This window comes from Aythya ferina (genome assembly GCF_964211825.1).
Source record: "Aythya ferina genome assembly, chromosome: 8".
Classification (NCBI taxonomy): Eukaryota; Metazoa; Chordata; class Aves; order Anseriformes; family Anatidae; genus Aythya; species Aythya ferina.
In genome coordinates this window covers 10,518,455-10,533,649 of record NC_140304.1, presented here as the reverse complement: position 1 = coordinate 10,533,649, position 15,195 = coordinate 10,518,455, and the positions used below count along the sequence as shown (strand labels likewise).

General features: G+C 53.6%; 2 protein-coding genes across 11 annotated transcripts in view; one reads left to right on the top strand and one right to left on the bottom strand.

The window, feature by feature from the left end:
• The window catches only part of PACS2 (phosphofurin acidic cluster sorting protein 2), a gene marked incomplete at its 5' end in the record, with an annotated part of 69,212 nt that extends 54,886 nt beyond the window's left edge, over window positions 1–14,326 (top strand). For 9 of the 10 annotated variants that reach the window (XM_084527076.1, XM_084527075.1, XM_084527073.1 and 6 more), the window contains 6 exons: window positions 80–122; window positions 3,577–3,619; window positions 4,244–4,379; window positions 6,883–7,109; window positions 8,525–8,638; window positions 9,604–14,326. In XM_084527076.1, the coding sequence (XP_084383202.1) occupies window positions 80–122; window positions 3,577–3,619; window positions 4,244–4,379; window positions 6,883–7,109; window positions 8,525–8,638; window positions 9,604–9,722 (682 nt within the window). In that variant the 3' untranslated portion in view covers window positions 9,723–14,326. The remainder of the gene's footprint in view (window positions 1–79; window positions 123–3,576; window positions 3,620–4,243; window positions 4,380–6,882; window positions 7,110–8,524; window positions 8,639–9,603) is intronic. The other variant, XM_084527074.1, reaches the window with a different exon arrangement.
• NOTCH2 (notch receptor 2) overlaps window positions 1–15,195 on the bottom strand; it is a 259,660-nt gene that overhangs the window by 152,512 nt on the left and 91,953 nt on the right. The window lies entirely within an intron of this gene.

Below are 15,195 nucleotides of genomic sequence, written 5' to 3'. Positions count from 1 at the left end.
ATGCTTGAATGCGACGTACGAAGTGAGTATCGTGCCCGTGGAGGCGGGCTATTAACAACTCTTTTCTCTTTGCCTCTAGCCCCGATGAAGAATCTTCGCAGAAGTTCATTCCCTTTGTCGGGGTGAGTGTGTCTTGGTTACTGTCTCGAGCCGCAGGGGTTCAAACCAACTTGTCACCTGCTTTCTGGGGTGCAGCAGGAGCACTTTCTTCTCCCTCCAGAGAAGGAAGCGTGATGCTGAAGTGCTGCGACCCGCAGCCTGTCTCTGCTGCAGGCCAAAGCACCGAGTTAGTGGGAGTCACTCACTGCTGGCCACGTGCAGAGGAATGGGCTGTGTTCCTGAAAACCTGGCCTCAGGATTGCTGTGCTGAACGTTGCCCCGTGTATCCGTTCAGCCAGATTTGTGTTCCGATGTCAGTCCTGTGTGCTTGTCATGAGCAGTCTCCAGTCCTCTTACCATCCCCTCTACTCCTGGGAAATGGAGGGTGCATCCCTGTAGGGAGGTCACAATGCCACGGTTATGTTTGTCGGAGGCAGGAGGTGTGTAAGATATTTTAACAAGTGAGTATGTAGAGAGACAGTACACATATAAGTAATGTAAATTGAGATAATGCTCCCTGATTTTCCTCCCGTCCTCATGCTCCCAGCTTGTGTGGCCACGTGCAGAACGTGTTTGTGCACAATGTGCTCTGCCTTTTCTAGATTTCTTCCCTTGATTTGATCATGCTCTTCAATTCCTTAAGTTTTAGGTATCCAGTCACTGACCTGTGGCCCAAAGGATATCCCTTGACTGCTCTTCAGCTGCTGGATGTCCTCTTCACAGCTTGTGCTGTTCTTCTGTAGCTTCTCTTTCTTGCATGCTGGTTGTCTTGTTTTGCCTTCTGTGTTGGGCTGCCTCGTGTGTTCCCGTTTGTATCCCTGTCAGTGCATCAGAGCTAATCTGAGATCCATGGAGTTCAGAGAGTTTATCCACTCTTGCACTCAGGCTGACCCTGCTTTCACTCTGGTGTCTCATCTCAGCACAAATCTCTCTGCGTTGCTCCTGTGATGCCGATACACCTTTGTTGGTTGGAGGAAAGATGTCTTCTGCTAAAGCACAGGCACATCTTCCTGATTTGCTCCCTGCTGCTGAGTTTTGCTGTGATATTGTACGTGTCCTGTGATTGCTGGTGAAGAACTGCTGTTAGGAGACAGCCGGTCACCTTCCCAGTGACAGGAAAAGCCCAGAAGTGCTTGAAAGCTCCTGGATTCATCTTGCCGGAGCTGTTTAAGCTCTGCAAAGCTTTTCTTTGGGGCTGATTTAGTTCAGTGCCACATGCAATGGGAGTGTTTGTCCGGCTCCTTTTGAACAATCGTTGTACTTACAGCACAGCACTTTATCCAGACTGGATTTGATTGTCTGAAAGGGGAAGAGTCAACAGGTCTGTTGTGTGTGTAATGCTGCCAACCTCCCCAAATTTTGCCTTGGAGACATGGGTTGGCTTCCTACGTTGGCTGGGAGAGAGGGTCAAATTAAATGCTTCTTATTCCTGCCTCTGACATATTCCTGACACAGTAATTCTCCATGAGACATGTCCAAAGAGACTCTTAAGGGCCAATTACAGGCTTCTCACCAAGTACAAAGCTGACCATGAACCGTTCTGTCCTTCAGCTGCAGCCTGCTTGGAGCTGTTGGCCAAGGCGGGGAGGGAGCCAGCGATCTGTGGTTTTGTGTCTCCTGATGCTGCTTGGACTCTGTTGGTTTCTAGGCTGCAAAATCTTCTGTCCTGCAGCTGGGTCATGCAGAGTTTGATCCAGAATCAAGCAGGGCAGTGCCGTGCTGCTCAGCTGGGCTCCGAAGAGGTGAGAGCAGAGCCTCACGAGGGACCAGCCGGGCACAGAGGCTGGCAGAGAGGCTGCATCCTCAGCCAGGTGCCAGGAGAGTTAACAGGATGCACATCCTTCCCCAGGGGAGAGGAGGTTGGCTGGATGGAGGCTTTGTTGGAGCTGCTGCAGACTCAAGCCCCTCCCTGAATGAAGGGAGGGGAAGGTGTTGAACCTCGTCTTCCTCTTGTGTCTGAGCTCGAGCATCATCAGGCAGCCAGCAGGAGGGAAAAGGCCAACAGAGATTTCCTTTCTGGCTTGCAGATCAAGGTGGCTGTAGGCAATTTTCTGTATTGCTCGCTCTTCCTCTGACTCTTCTGCCTCCCCTCCTCTTGTTCCCAGCTACTCAGTCTGCGAAACATCCTCCTGACGTTTAACTCACACAGCACGAGTGGTTGCTGGACTGCAGGGCCTGATTTGTTCCCCTCTGAACAGAGAGTGATCAAACCGAGCTGCAGCCCCTGCTAAGATCCCAAACTCCTTTTCCCAAGCCGGCATCCACTCGGGGAGCCACTGCACACATACAGCTGCGGTTCGAGATGGCTTTTCCAAGCCTGGAGCTAACAGAATCTACCTGACAGCTCTCTGGCAGCTGGTGCTGAGTGTACAGCACAGCCCTGCCCCTCCAGGAACTGTGCAGACTCGTTTGCTTCTAATAACGGGATCTTTTTTGCTCCTGTAATCTGCTCCCTGGAGATGTGCTCTAGACATGGTCATCCTGAACTTAGCCGTCTTCTGTTCTCAAGCTAGATAGGCCAAGCTGTGTAATTTCTCACTCCAAAACAAGTTTTATTGACTTGAGGTCACTTTGCAGCTCTTCCCCACTTGTCAGCACGTTTATGGTGCAGACGTTAGCCCAGCATACAGGTGTAAGGCCCTTAAGAAGGGTCTCTGCTGTGGTGCACGGAGTAATGATGCCCATGCAGACTATCCCAACAGGGCCCTGCTTTATATCTCCAAGGGTTGTTTATCTCTCTAGGCCTAGTGTGTTTTTTGGAGCTTGCTTGCAGCATGCCCTGTTCCACAAGTTCCTGTTAGCTCTCTGAGCGTGCCATTTATTCTTGTTCCTGGCTGCACTGACCGGTGGTTGTTCATACCAGAACACATTTGTGTCTGTTTTACGGTGTGATTGGGGTTGTCCTGAGCTGTACATGTGATGGGTTATCTCATGTACAGTTGGTCTGTGCCCCACTGGCCTTGTGAGGAGCTTTATATTCTTTGCTGGACTCTTCTCTTGTTTGGAGATTTGAAAACTCTGTCTAGAGACTGTACTTCTGTGGTTTCCTAACAAACCCAAGCCATGGTGAGCCCTGGAAGTGGCTGCAGTTGTGTGGTGGAAGCAGTGTTAGCAGCTGCATCGGAGCCATGCTGAAGAGATGTTCCCACAGGTGTCACGGGCAGCCCCTATAGCTGACACAGCCTGGGGCTGACCTTGGGCTAGTCAGAGCTGTGCAAGTCTGTAGCAGCTCCTTGGGGTCGGTGCTGTTTTTTGGATAATTCAGGGAAAGGTGGTGAGCTGGTTCAGCTTGGCTGGACGCAGCTGGGACCTGCCTGGCCCTTACAAGACTCGGCTTCCTAGCATGCTTTTACACTGCTCTGCAGGGCCAGAGCCAAGGGGGGGTGTAGGGTTGGGCTTAGTCTGGGAGGTGAGGGCTCCTGAAATTTATGGGACTCGTGTTTCATAGAGCTGTGCCATTCTGTTCCCCCTTCCTAGGTGGTGAAGGTTGGAATAGTGGAACAATCCTCTGCAACGTCAGGTAACAAGCATCTTGTGTGCACTTTCTTGTGTCATACGGGCTGCGGGAGGCTGATTTCATGGGCTGAATGAGCTTATCTGTTGTTTGTGTCTCGAGGTTTTGTAAGGTGAAACTGCTTTTATTAGCGCTCAGTTCTCTGTTGCATTTAACTGTGGCCATCCTCACCCCAAGAAGCCTTTTTTCTTGATGCTGTATGAGGAGCTTCAGGCCAGCTGAAATTCCCTCACCCTCGTGCAGGGAACTTCCACTCAGATCTGAGCAAAGCCCCTTTTTTACGTGTCTTGTCACTGGGGTGGGTTCACCGCTGTGGTTATGTGAGGTTCCTGCTCCAAACCAGAGGGGGCAGCTCAGTCACCTAATAAATTCAGCATCAAACACAATCCAACCCTGGGAACTCCAGGACGGGCAGCCAGTTTGCTTCTTACCCCAATACAGAACAAATAACCACGTGGTGTGGATGTGGGGCAGTCAGAACCGGTGAGCTAGCCGATCTCTGGATCGAGCCTGAACAAATCCACCAGAGATCTGTGTGGTGTGTGGGCAAACAGACTGAGCTGTTATCCTAGCGTGCGTGTGCTGGGCCCTGAGACAAACCCAGACAAACTGTGGCTTCTTCTCTGCAAGGTGACTCTGATGATGCAGCTCCCTCAAGCTCCAGTGTCCTTTCTTCTACCCCGCCTTCTGTGTCTCCTGCTGTGAAAGAAGCCTCCCCCACGCCACCTTCCTCGCCGTCTGTCACAGGCAGCTTCTCGTCCTCAAGGTAAAGCTCGTTTTGTCTCATTACACTCCCCCTTGCCTCTGCTATGATACACACAGGGAAGAGGAAATCTGGTTGGGAAGGTTTGTGTTCTCCCTCTTCTGGTATTTGCCCTTTGAGACTGGATTCTGCTGGGGAGAGATGTAGACCAAAAAAATACCTAATACACAGGATGTGGACATCACCCAGATGCCTGTTCCATAGCTAGCCTAATCCCTCACAATTGTTATAAAATGTTTTTAAGGAACTATAAGGGCAGAGGTGCTCTGTGGGGTGGTGAGCTGACAGCTGTCAGTGGCATAATGGAGCTGCAGTTTCCATCCGAGAATATCTGAATAGCAAGGAGACAGCACTTGTAGGCAACACGAAGCTCTGGCTTAGCTGCAAATTTTGCAGGTAAAGGGAGGAAACCAGGAGATTACTGGAAAAAAATTGCCCTGAGCAGGCCTCTTGCTTTGTTGCCAAACAAGATGTTGCCTTAGCTGTCTTACAATCTGTGTGTGGTTCTGGTACCCACCTCTAGAAGCACACGGTGCAGGGGAGCACAGGTAATGTGACCAAGGGGCTGAGCAGCATCTTATGAGGAGGCACTAGAAGAGCTCGGATTCCCCAGATTTGGGGAGGAGGAGACAGGGAGGTAAGAAGCTCAAGTTTTGCAAGATGACCGTGGTGCTAGGTTTGCTGAATCCTGAGCTGTGGTTCACCAAACCTGTGGTACGAGGCCTGGGGGGACGCAGTGAGACTGGCAAGAGGTCGGTTAAAAGGGAGAAAGGAAGGGGATGCTGGCAGCAGGGAAGGTGGATTGGGACCACGTTTTTCTCTGCTACTTCTGTGGCAGCAGGATCAGCAGATCCGACATTCATGGAGAAGCAGAAGCATCAGTTGACACTAGGGGGTGATACAGGGATCCCCTCTGCCATCCGTAATCCCAAAGAAGGCTCTGCCTTCCAAGACTGGCCTCACATGCGCTCCCTAAACAGCATTTCCTACTTACCCACCACCCCAGAGAGCCCTGTGGTGCCCTTTCAAGCCTGTTTTAGATATCAGAAGTTAAAGTTTCCTTTAACAAGAGGAACTGGAAATGTGGAAGTCCCAGATTAGCAGGTGCCCAGTGACTGGAAGGTGTTAGTGGCCTCCTGGGGCAGGCTGAAGCCTGCTTCCCCCCAGTTCCTGCTGCTGAGCCCCTTGGAGCCCTCCTGCTGCCCAGGCAGGTCCCAGCAGCAGCAGGTTGGCACTGCTGGGGCTGTGCAGGCTCTGGAGAGCAGAGCTGGCTTCTCCCGTGTGAGTTCCCCACGGGCTTCTCAAATGGGGAAGTGGTTTGGGGACCCGTTAGGCTGTAAGAGCTGCGAGGCGTGGAGGTGGCACGTCTGAAGCTAACACCTCGGCTTTGGGAATCGGGTACTTTTTAGCCTAGTGCTCTGCGGTAAAATCATCAAGAAATGAGGAAGTTTAGGTTCAACATTATTCCATCTCCACTGATCTGTATGTGACAGCACAGGGGGGTGGAGGGTGACCCAAACTGAAAGATTAACCCATGCGTTTAACCAGAGATGGAGCAGGATGTCCTGTGCAGGCAAAGTGGGAGCATAAAAATGCTTTGTCTTTACAACTGAAATGAGAAATGTAGAGCCTTAAGACTCGGAGAAACTGCAACTTTTTTTATTAAAAAAATAATAATCTCAGTTTGGAAGTTGTCCTGAGAAATCAAACCCTGGTTTTGGTGATCCAAGATAAACTCTGCTTTGCTGTCTGGCTTCAGATGAGTAAACAACAAAGAAAAGGAAATGATTTGCAGAGAGGACTGTAACAATGGTCCGTCCTTGTTTTACATGAGAGCTTCTTATTACAGAGGGGATGTAGACGGATGCTTATTTTATTCAAGAGCACAGATTCATATTTTTTTTTTTTTAACAATTGCCATTTCTCAAGCAGGGCACACAGTTAAATGTAATTAGCCAGCAGACTGGTAGATAAGATTTTGTCGAGTGCTTGCATATTATTCAACACCGTGTCGTTGTGTGGGAAGAAGCAGGGGCTGTAGGTCAGCTGCAGGCCCACTGCGTGGGAACCCCTGATGCAGAGGCAAGGGGCGGGCAGGGAGGGCGGTGGAATTTCCCAGGTTGCTCATCTTCCCTTTTCTGGCTCAAGAAAGGCAGGCAGCGTGTTTTGGTGACACATGTCTGTTACCACACAGTGCGCGGGAGTCTTGGATAGCACGTTGTGTCCTGAAATCTGCCGTTGTTTAGCAAACATGGCAGGACGTGCAGAGCCTTTTCCTAGCACAGGAATTCCCCAGCCTGCAGCAGGGCTGTGCAGCCGATTGCCCTGCACCAGCTCTGGGGCAGGGACCTGGAAATCAGGGCTCCTGCGTGACCTGGTGGGGCATTAGGACAGGTGCCTGTCCTCTCACCCTCTGCTCAAGAGCAGCGGCCACTCTGAAAAAACACAGATGGGGAGAACTTTGCTGCCTGCCGCACAGAAATGATCATCTTGTCTTGTTTTCTAGCCAGAGCCTTGGTGCTGAGCTGATGGGCCTGCAGGTGGATTACTGGATTGCAGCTCCACCCGTGGACAGAAAGAGAGACCCGGAGAAGAAGGACCCCTCCACTACCAAAAACACACTGAAATGCACTTTCCGGTCCCTCCAGGTCAGCAGGTTACCTGCCAGCGGTGAGATTGCCACCACTCCGACCATGTCCATGACTGTCGTGACAAAAGAAAAGAACAAGAAAGGTAGGCTGCACGCGTTTGCTGCTGCCAGAGGCCAGGAATGCAATGCTGCTCTCCTTGTTCTGCCACTCTGAGGCTGACTTGTCAGTCCCTCCTTGCAGTGACTTACTCATATTTTTAGCCCCCAAATCCCTCGTCTGTCTGTAGACGAGAGGTGGTTGTGTAAGGTGATGGTTTGAAGGGGTGGCTCCTCGTTGTGCTGTAAGAAGGGGATGTCTTCACACCTCCAGCTGAGCAGCTAAGGTGGCAAAGCCCAGAAGAACAAAGGTGGGGGCGCAGAAAGGTCATTTGGGGGTGGCTGTGCAGAAAGCCAGGAGATGCGCTGCTCTGGACAGCTTCCCTGTGTTCTTTGTCAACCCACTGGTACGGGTTTGGGGTGTTAGAGTATGGCTGTCACAGCCAGACCTGCCGAATCCTTGCTAGCTGTGCTCGTCTTTGGGGGAGGTGGTGTCACTCCCAGCAGGTTTGCAGCAACGCAAGCTCTGGTGCTCCTGCACTGAGTGCTTTGTGGGACAAGGAGATATAAAAGAGAAGTTCTCAGTGCAAACAAAGCCTGATGTTGATTAAGCTCATGGCTTTGAGTGTGTTTCTCTTACCAAAAAAATGCAGTTTAGGTAGTGTCAGTAATTCTGTATCTACATCTGGCCTTGGTAACGTGAACCATTAGGAATGGTGAACAGCTCTGCAGAGGAGCACTTACAGGGAAGCAGCGAGGCAGTTCTGCACTTGAATTTGACTGCCAGCAGCTGTCTGGTGCAACATCTTCCTGCAGTCATTCCTGGTGGGAGCAGGGGTTTGGGGGCTCTGAGGGGAGGTTTGCAGAGCCTCCCAGACCCGTGGCTGCAGGACATGGGCACGTAACTGCAGCCAGGCTGCCCAGGGCCATCATAGCCGAGGCACTGCTGGGACCAGAGCTCTCACCCCCAGCCACATCCCTCCAAAGTGGCGTGTCTGTAGGGGAGAAGCAATCCTGAGACACAAGCAGAGCTCATCGCTGGGCTGGCTGCAGGGCCTGGGTGCGTGCCCGATTTGGCTGGAGCGTGGCGCTGCGCCTGGGAGCCACCTGCAGTGTGTGGGACTCCCCCTAGGTGGTGCGGCCGCCCGGCAGATCCCTGGCTGGGGACTGCTGCACATGCTGCTGTTAGCCCAGCGTCCCTGCAGAGCAGCAGGAGTCCCCCTGAAGCATCCCTGCGGGGCCTGGCTGTGAGCTGGGAATGCTTCTTGGAGAGACAGCCAGGCCTGAAGTCTTCGTGTGTAGAGGCGATGGTGCAATGTCACCTGCCAAATGGGTTAAAATTAAAATCAAGGTTAGAATTTTGAGACGTGAACAATGTTTAAATGCAAAAACCCAAAGGAGTGGTGGTACATCTCCCGTGAGTGGCAGAGATTCACATTGTGCCGCTTTGATTTTCTTCCAGTGATGTTCTTGCCCAAGAAAACAAAAGACAAGGAGGTCGAGTCAAAGAGCCAGTGTATTGAAGGAATCAGCAGGTTGATTTGCACAGCGAAACATCAGCAGAACATGCTGCGGGGTAAGTGTGGCTTGCATCCCCTCAGGCTCCGGGGTGAGGCTCAGCTGCTAATGTCTTCCTGCAGACAAAGAGCTGAGCTGGTCTCCTGCCCTGTGCCCTGGAGCCAACGTAATGGGGGCCTTCCTGGGGAAGCACTTGCATGTGGCCTGCGTGGGGGATTGCTTAATAGGTCTGGGATGTGGGAAAATCCTCCCTCTCCTAGGGACTCCTCTGAATCAGTGCCCTGGATGAGGACAAAGACTGGGCCAGGTTCCATCTCCCCTCCCTGTCATTCAGGGCTCCTTGTGCACATCTGGGAAGGAATGGTGGAGGGCTGTGAGTGCCTGCTCCTCTAGGCAGGAGTCTGGCACAAAGGCACACCACAGTGATAGGTTTGCCTGCAGATGCTCTAAAGTGCCTGTCAGCAGAGCTGTGCATCCCGTGTCTGTACCCTGTCCAGTTAATAATCCCCAATAATTCACTGATAACCGCAGAGAGATTTGCTTTTAGGTCACCTTCCTTAATTCTGGCCCGATCCCTGTGAGAGGGGTGAGCGTAAGGGGTGGTCGCAGAACATGCGTCACCTCTTCAGGAAACAGATCTCCCTTAAAAGTGCAATGAAGAGAGACTCGTCTCCATCTCTGTGAGAGCACATTTGCTCAGAAAAAGAAAGCGGAGAGTGTTTAGGAAGCTGGAGGGATCAGATCAGGTGAAGCTGAAATCAGTGGTCTGGGGCAGCCTGAGCTGTTCTCCCTGAAGCTGGTCTGCACTCGAGCCTTTTTCCCTCGTGCCTGCAGCCACTTACAGAGACAGCAGGAGGGTGGCCGGGCAGAGCAGCTCGTACCCTGAGCGCAGAACGTGGCCAGGCTTCCCTCTGCTGACTGCAGGGAGATTTCTAGCAAAGCCGTTTCTGGCTGACCACTTCCACTTGCTATTTTTTAACTCACCTTCTTTTTTTTCTTCTCCTTTTTAACCCTCCCCTGCAGTCCTGATCGATGGGGTAGAGTGGAACGACGTCAAGTTCTTTCAGCTGGCAGCACAGTGGTCCTCTCATGTCAAGCACTTTCCCATCTGCATATTTGGACACTCCAAATCTAACTTCTAGCCCCGCTCGGCGGAGGGACCTTCTGTCCGTCCCAGGGACTGCACACCAGGAGCCAGGAACTGCGTGCCAACTCTGACTCGCGTCGCTCTGCCCTCTCCTGCAGAATTAATTACAGATGTGCTTGGATTACTTTTGAATTACTTTTTTCTATTAACTCTTAAGTTTACTACAAGGGAAGGAAACCCCTTTAAACAAAGGCAAAAAACAAAAAACAAAAAAAACAACACAACAAAACAGTCTTAAATATAGATGTGCTGACAACAAAGCTGTGGGGGAGTTGGCAGGAGCAGGCAACCTGCCCGAGAACACCTACCACTTCCAAGCAGATAGCTGAATTACTGCACTGCTTATTAACCTGAGACCTCATTGGTGTGCGCCGCGGGCTGGGGAGCCGCGGATCAGCTGGAACAGATTTTGCAGAAGAGCACGCACGTTACGATGCATTTGGCCCCCTCCCTCCATATTGCTAGCAAAAACCAAGGGCCAGTCTTTCTTCCTGCTGCCAAAGGACGAGAGATCAGCAAGGCTGGAGGGAGCTCAGCGGTCTGGTTTGGGAAACAAACCGCATGGCTAGGGAGATCTAGAGAGGAGCTCGCCCTTCGGTGCACCGAGTCCGCCACGAGGACAGGCAGGTGCTTGTGCTGAGGTGACACCTGAGGAGGGTTGGGCAGGAACAGGAATTAGGGAAACACGAGGTGCAGGGGAACTCCAGTGTCCCAGGTCAGTGACGACGACCAAACCGAGCCAGTCACCACGTCCCCGCCGCTGGCTGCGCTGCGGAGGGACGCCGCGCCAGTGGGGTCGCTGCTATTTACATACTCACACCGGTTATTTACCTGTCAATAAAACCTCGCCCAGCCTCTAAAGGGAAAGGATTTTTTTAATAGCCGCAGATTTTTTTTAACGCTTTCTAAAAAAAGAAAAATAAATAAAAAATAAGAGGCTGGGGGTGTGGGGTGCGGGGTGTGAAAAATCCAATTGCCAAAAAAAACCCCCACCCCAAACCCAGAAGGTGAGCCGTTGTCTGTGAAGTGATGCATCACTGTCGTGGCTGGAGTCAGGGCCGGCTCCGCTCTGCACGTCCAGCTGCCTTCCCGTCCATCTGTCAGACTGCACGCGTGAGGCCGCCTGGGCTGCTTTATCCGCTCTGCCTTTGTCCTGCTCCCACTGCGCCGTGCTCCCCGGAGCTGGCTGCTGGCTTCGCCTGGGTGTATGGTCACCCTGCCCAGCCTAACACCCAGGATTTCTCCGCAAGGGGTGCTGTGGGCAAGTGGCCTCCTGCAGGAAGCTGCCCTTACCGTCTGCTTTTTGGATATCCCTTCGCAGGGGCATTTATTTCCCCACGGGCTGCGTCCCTTCCCTTCCCAGCAGGATGTTTGTCCCTGCAGGGCGCTGCCTGCGGGCTGAGGCTTTGCCACGAGATTCAGTCCCAAGCTGCAGCTGGGACACGGGGGAGGATGAAGGCAGCCAGGTTCGTTGTCCCTTCAGGGCAGCAATGTGTCCTTGGGGGAGCTGGAGGAGTGAGGCTTGTGGTGTCTCGTGCCCGGGGCTCGTTTTGGCCTGGCTCTGGCCGTGTTTGTGTTTGCTCTGTGCATCTCGCAAGGACAAGGGGATGCTCCCGCAGGGTGTGGCAGGCAGCAGCTCCGGGCAGCCCTGGTGCTATGGATGTGGCTTTTTGCTCTCTGGGCTTCCCGAGGTGTTCGCAGGAGGGACTGGAAGCAGGTAGATGGGGCTGAGGGAGCAGCGTGTGCCTGCTGTGTGGAAAAGCAGATGCCTCTGGCCTTTCGGGGTGAGGGACTGAAGCTTTGGTGGGGTCCTTTGGGTCCCCGCCTTGTGAGCAGGTCTGGCTCCAAAAGCATTTCCAGAGAGCAGTGATGCTTCTGAACCTTTCCCAGCATCCACTGGTCAGTTTTTTTTTTTTTTCTTTTTCTTTTTTTTTTTTTCTTTTTTTTTTTCCTCCTTACCCTTGGTTTCTGAAGGTCTGGAGATTTTGCTTCGTCCTGCTCAGTGGCTCCTGCCCGTGTGGCTTGGAGCAGGGCGCTGGCGGTGTGCTCTGTTGGGGCTGCTGCTGACGGGGAGCAAGGGGTCACCAGGCAAGAGCGTGATCCCTGCTGCCTCTGGTGCCTGTCGCGGGGCTGCTTCGCCGAGTTTGATTTCACAAAATCCTTTCCCAGCACAAGTGCACCCTGCCTGGCCGGGGACGGGGCATTCCCTTCGAGCCCCCCGCGGGAGGAGGACGCCGTGTGGTGCTGGGCAGGCCGTCTCGTCCTCTTGCTGTCCTCCTCCTCCTCCCCACGGGCAGCTCTACCTCTGTCTGCCTGTGCCAGGAGCTCAGCTCCGGTGCAAACGGCGGCGTGCGTCCACCGGTTCGTGCATTTCTGGCTGACCTGAGCTGATGCTGTAGGATTGAGTAGCGTTGCCTAGCAGCAGCAGCGTGGGAGATGGCGTATAAGGCGTATAAGCACATCGCTTTTCCCTTCTTTTTTTTTTTTTTTTTTTTTTTTTTTTTTTAATTTTATTGAGGCTGTTGCATCGGGAAAAAAAAAAAAAAGGGGTTTCGAGGAAATCAGACGGGACGGGACGGACAGACTGACCGCCTGCAATAACTTTGTTTACTGGGGAGCGAGGGGGGAGCGTGGCCGTGCTCCTCCCCGCGTTTCGACCTGCTGTACAGAACCAGAGGGTAGCTAGCGCGGGGTTTCCGTGGTCCTGCCTGTAAATGTGTGTTGCCCCGCGCTGCTCTGTGTGTGTGTGTGTGAGAGGAGCGCTCGTGCTTGTTGCGTTTCACCTTGGTTTGCGTTTTGTGCCACCTCTGCACAACCAAACTCCCCGGGAAGCTCTGCGCGCCCGAGGGCTTGCGTCCCCGCGGGGTTTGTGCCCTGGGGGTCTGGCAGCTCTCAGGTCTCCCTCCAGGCGAGCTCCTGCTCTCCCAGCAGGATTTGGGGTGAGCACCGGGGCTGGGAGCGTGGTGGGGGGAGAGGTGGCTGCGTGTGAGCTGCTGGGTGCAGACAGATGGCTGGGGGCAGGAGGCGGCGTAGCCCCGTGTTCAGCTCAAGGGGAGAGGTGCAATTTAAAGGAAGAAACACCCCGGTGTTACCTCACCAGCCCGGGTGAGACTGGGCTCAACACAGCTGGTGTCCTTCCCAGTTGCTGGTGGGAGCAGGGCTCCTCCTTGCTCAGAGGTGAGGCCTCAAGAAGAGGCTCGCTGCTGTCGCTGTGCTGCGCGAGGCTGACCTAGTTTATCAGTGCTGGAGAGCAGAGGACAGAAGGAAGGGTTTTGTGGCGGCGTGTTGCACCTTGTGCTTCCTGCTCCTCTGCTTTCGTTTTTTTTGGAGACTAAGGCTTGTCCCTGGCCCTGCCCGGGCCGGTCGGCTGCTGGCTGTCCTGCTGCGATGTTGCAGGGGTCTTGGGTGGCTTGTGTAGCTCAGCGCTGCAGTCATTGCTCACTTCATTCCTTACCCTTCACATCTCAGCGGGAGCTGCGGAGTCCCTCTTAATTACACATGAGCTTGGGGAGAGCCCCCGTCCCCGTGGCCGTGTTTCGCTGTGTTATTAGCACGTGCTTGCTGCTTTATCCTGCAGGGTGGGCAGGGGCAGGAGGCTGGAGGCTTCCTGGGGCTGGAGGAGCTGTGCCTGTTGGTGTGCAGTCATTCAGCTTGGCCGAGCACCACGCTGACCCCTGCTCACCTGAGATGACAGCAAAGGCCTCGTTCTGCTTAGGGGTAGTAGGAATTCAGCTGCAGCTTGTCCCAAATGGCTCTGCCTGGTCATTTCTCACCAGGAACTGGTGCTGGAAGGAACAGCGGAGAGCCAGGGCTTAGGGCATTGCACCTGGTACCTCAAATTTTAAGAAAACCCTGGTGAGAGGAAGCAGAGCTGATGGCTTTCTGCTGCTGGATGTGCTGGGGGATCCTGGGGTGAGGGCAGTCCTGCTGTGCAGCAGCACCGGGCTGGGGGGCCTGGTGCTTCCCTGGAGCTAGGTTGGATGCAAGGTCCCCGTTCCTCTGGTCTCAGTCTGGTGGATCACTGTGTGGTGACTCGTTTTGGTGTGACACTCCCTCTGGGCTTACCAAGTAGGTAGGGAGAAGGCCAGAACTGAGCAGCAACATCTCCCAGAGGATTTCTGGAGCCTCTTCAGCAGGGCTGTCAGGGGAAACCCTCCTGCAGGGACAGTCAGCAGCCGTGGGACAGGCAGGAGAAGGGGACACGCCAACTTGGAAAGCAGCAGGTGACTGGTTTCCTTAAGGAAGAGCTCTGCTCTTGGCCACAGCAGTCAGCTGCTGCTTTGCACCTTGGCCAGAGAGCATCACCTGCCCCGCTGGAGATGCCACGGGGAAGCCCTGTGCTCTGCTGCGTGCCACGAGCCTCGTCCGGACCGCAGCGCACAGGGGGACGTTACCACTGTGTAGGTTCCTGAGTTGTCCATCTGTTTCATCGTTGTATTGTTTGGGTTCTATTTTTTTTTTTTTTTATGAAGACATTAAGTGTAAATAGCCTTTTTTTTTTTTTTTTTTTTTTTTTTGGAACAAACTGCAACGTGCTCGACCTCGTCAACTATTTTATGGTACTAATGCAACACTAATAAAACTGGACATGAAAGCACATACCCGTCCCGTGAGTCATCTCTCGGCAGGGGCTGTTCTGGGGCAGTTGTCTCTGGTAGGAAATGCTCTTGGAGGCTGCTGCCAGCAGCTGGTCCCTTAAGGCAAGGTGTTGAGCTCCCTTCGTGGCCATTTCTCCTCTGTCCTGAGTGTGGGGTGGGAGATGGGGGGAACTGAGCTCTGGGTTTTCTTCTGGAGCCACGTGGGAGACAGAGCAGTGAGGTGCTGCAGTGTGTTGTACAGGGACCTGTGAGCAGGACCACGGTGTGCTTTGTTCAACTTCTCACCACTGCTGTAAGGAAAAGGACAGAGAAAAGATGGTCAGAGCAGCCTTCCCAGGCATCACCTCCTGTGCATGAGCAGGCTGGGAATGCCCTCAGCTCCTCCCGGACAGCAGGTCTCACCACCCCCAAGGGGTCTTAGCTACAGGAAATCCAATTTTGAACAACAGTCATGTTTTTTTTTTTTCTTGCATTGTATTTCCAGCTGCCCAGCAGAGCTGGTGGAGCAGCACATCCTCTCCCAACAGCACTGTCCTCTCCTCGTTTTTGCAGCCCTGCCGCCCTCTCCCCTTCAGGAGAGCAGAGGACCAGCCCCACAACACCAGGGAGCAGGACGTGCTCTCGTGTCTTCTGCAAGGGAAGATAGGTGCAAAGGGAATTTGAAGGGCTGACCTTTCGGTCCTGGTCCCGCAGGGAGCTCAGCAGGAACGGCCCTGCTGCCACCGAGCAGCGGGAGGGCTGTGCTGGGAGCAGGGAGCAGCAGAGCGGGGTGATGAGCAAGAGGGGAATGGAGCTGGGTGTAGCGAGGATGGGTCAGGGTCAGGGTGTGCCCGCTCGCATGCAATAGGCACGGAAATCTGCCCTCGCCCA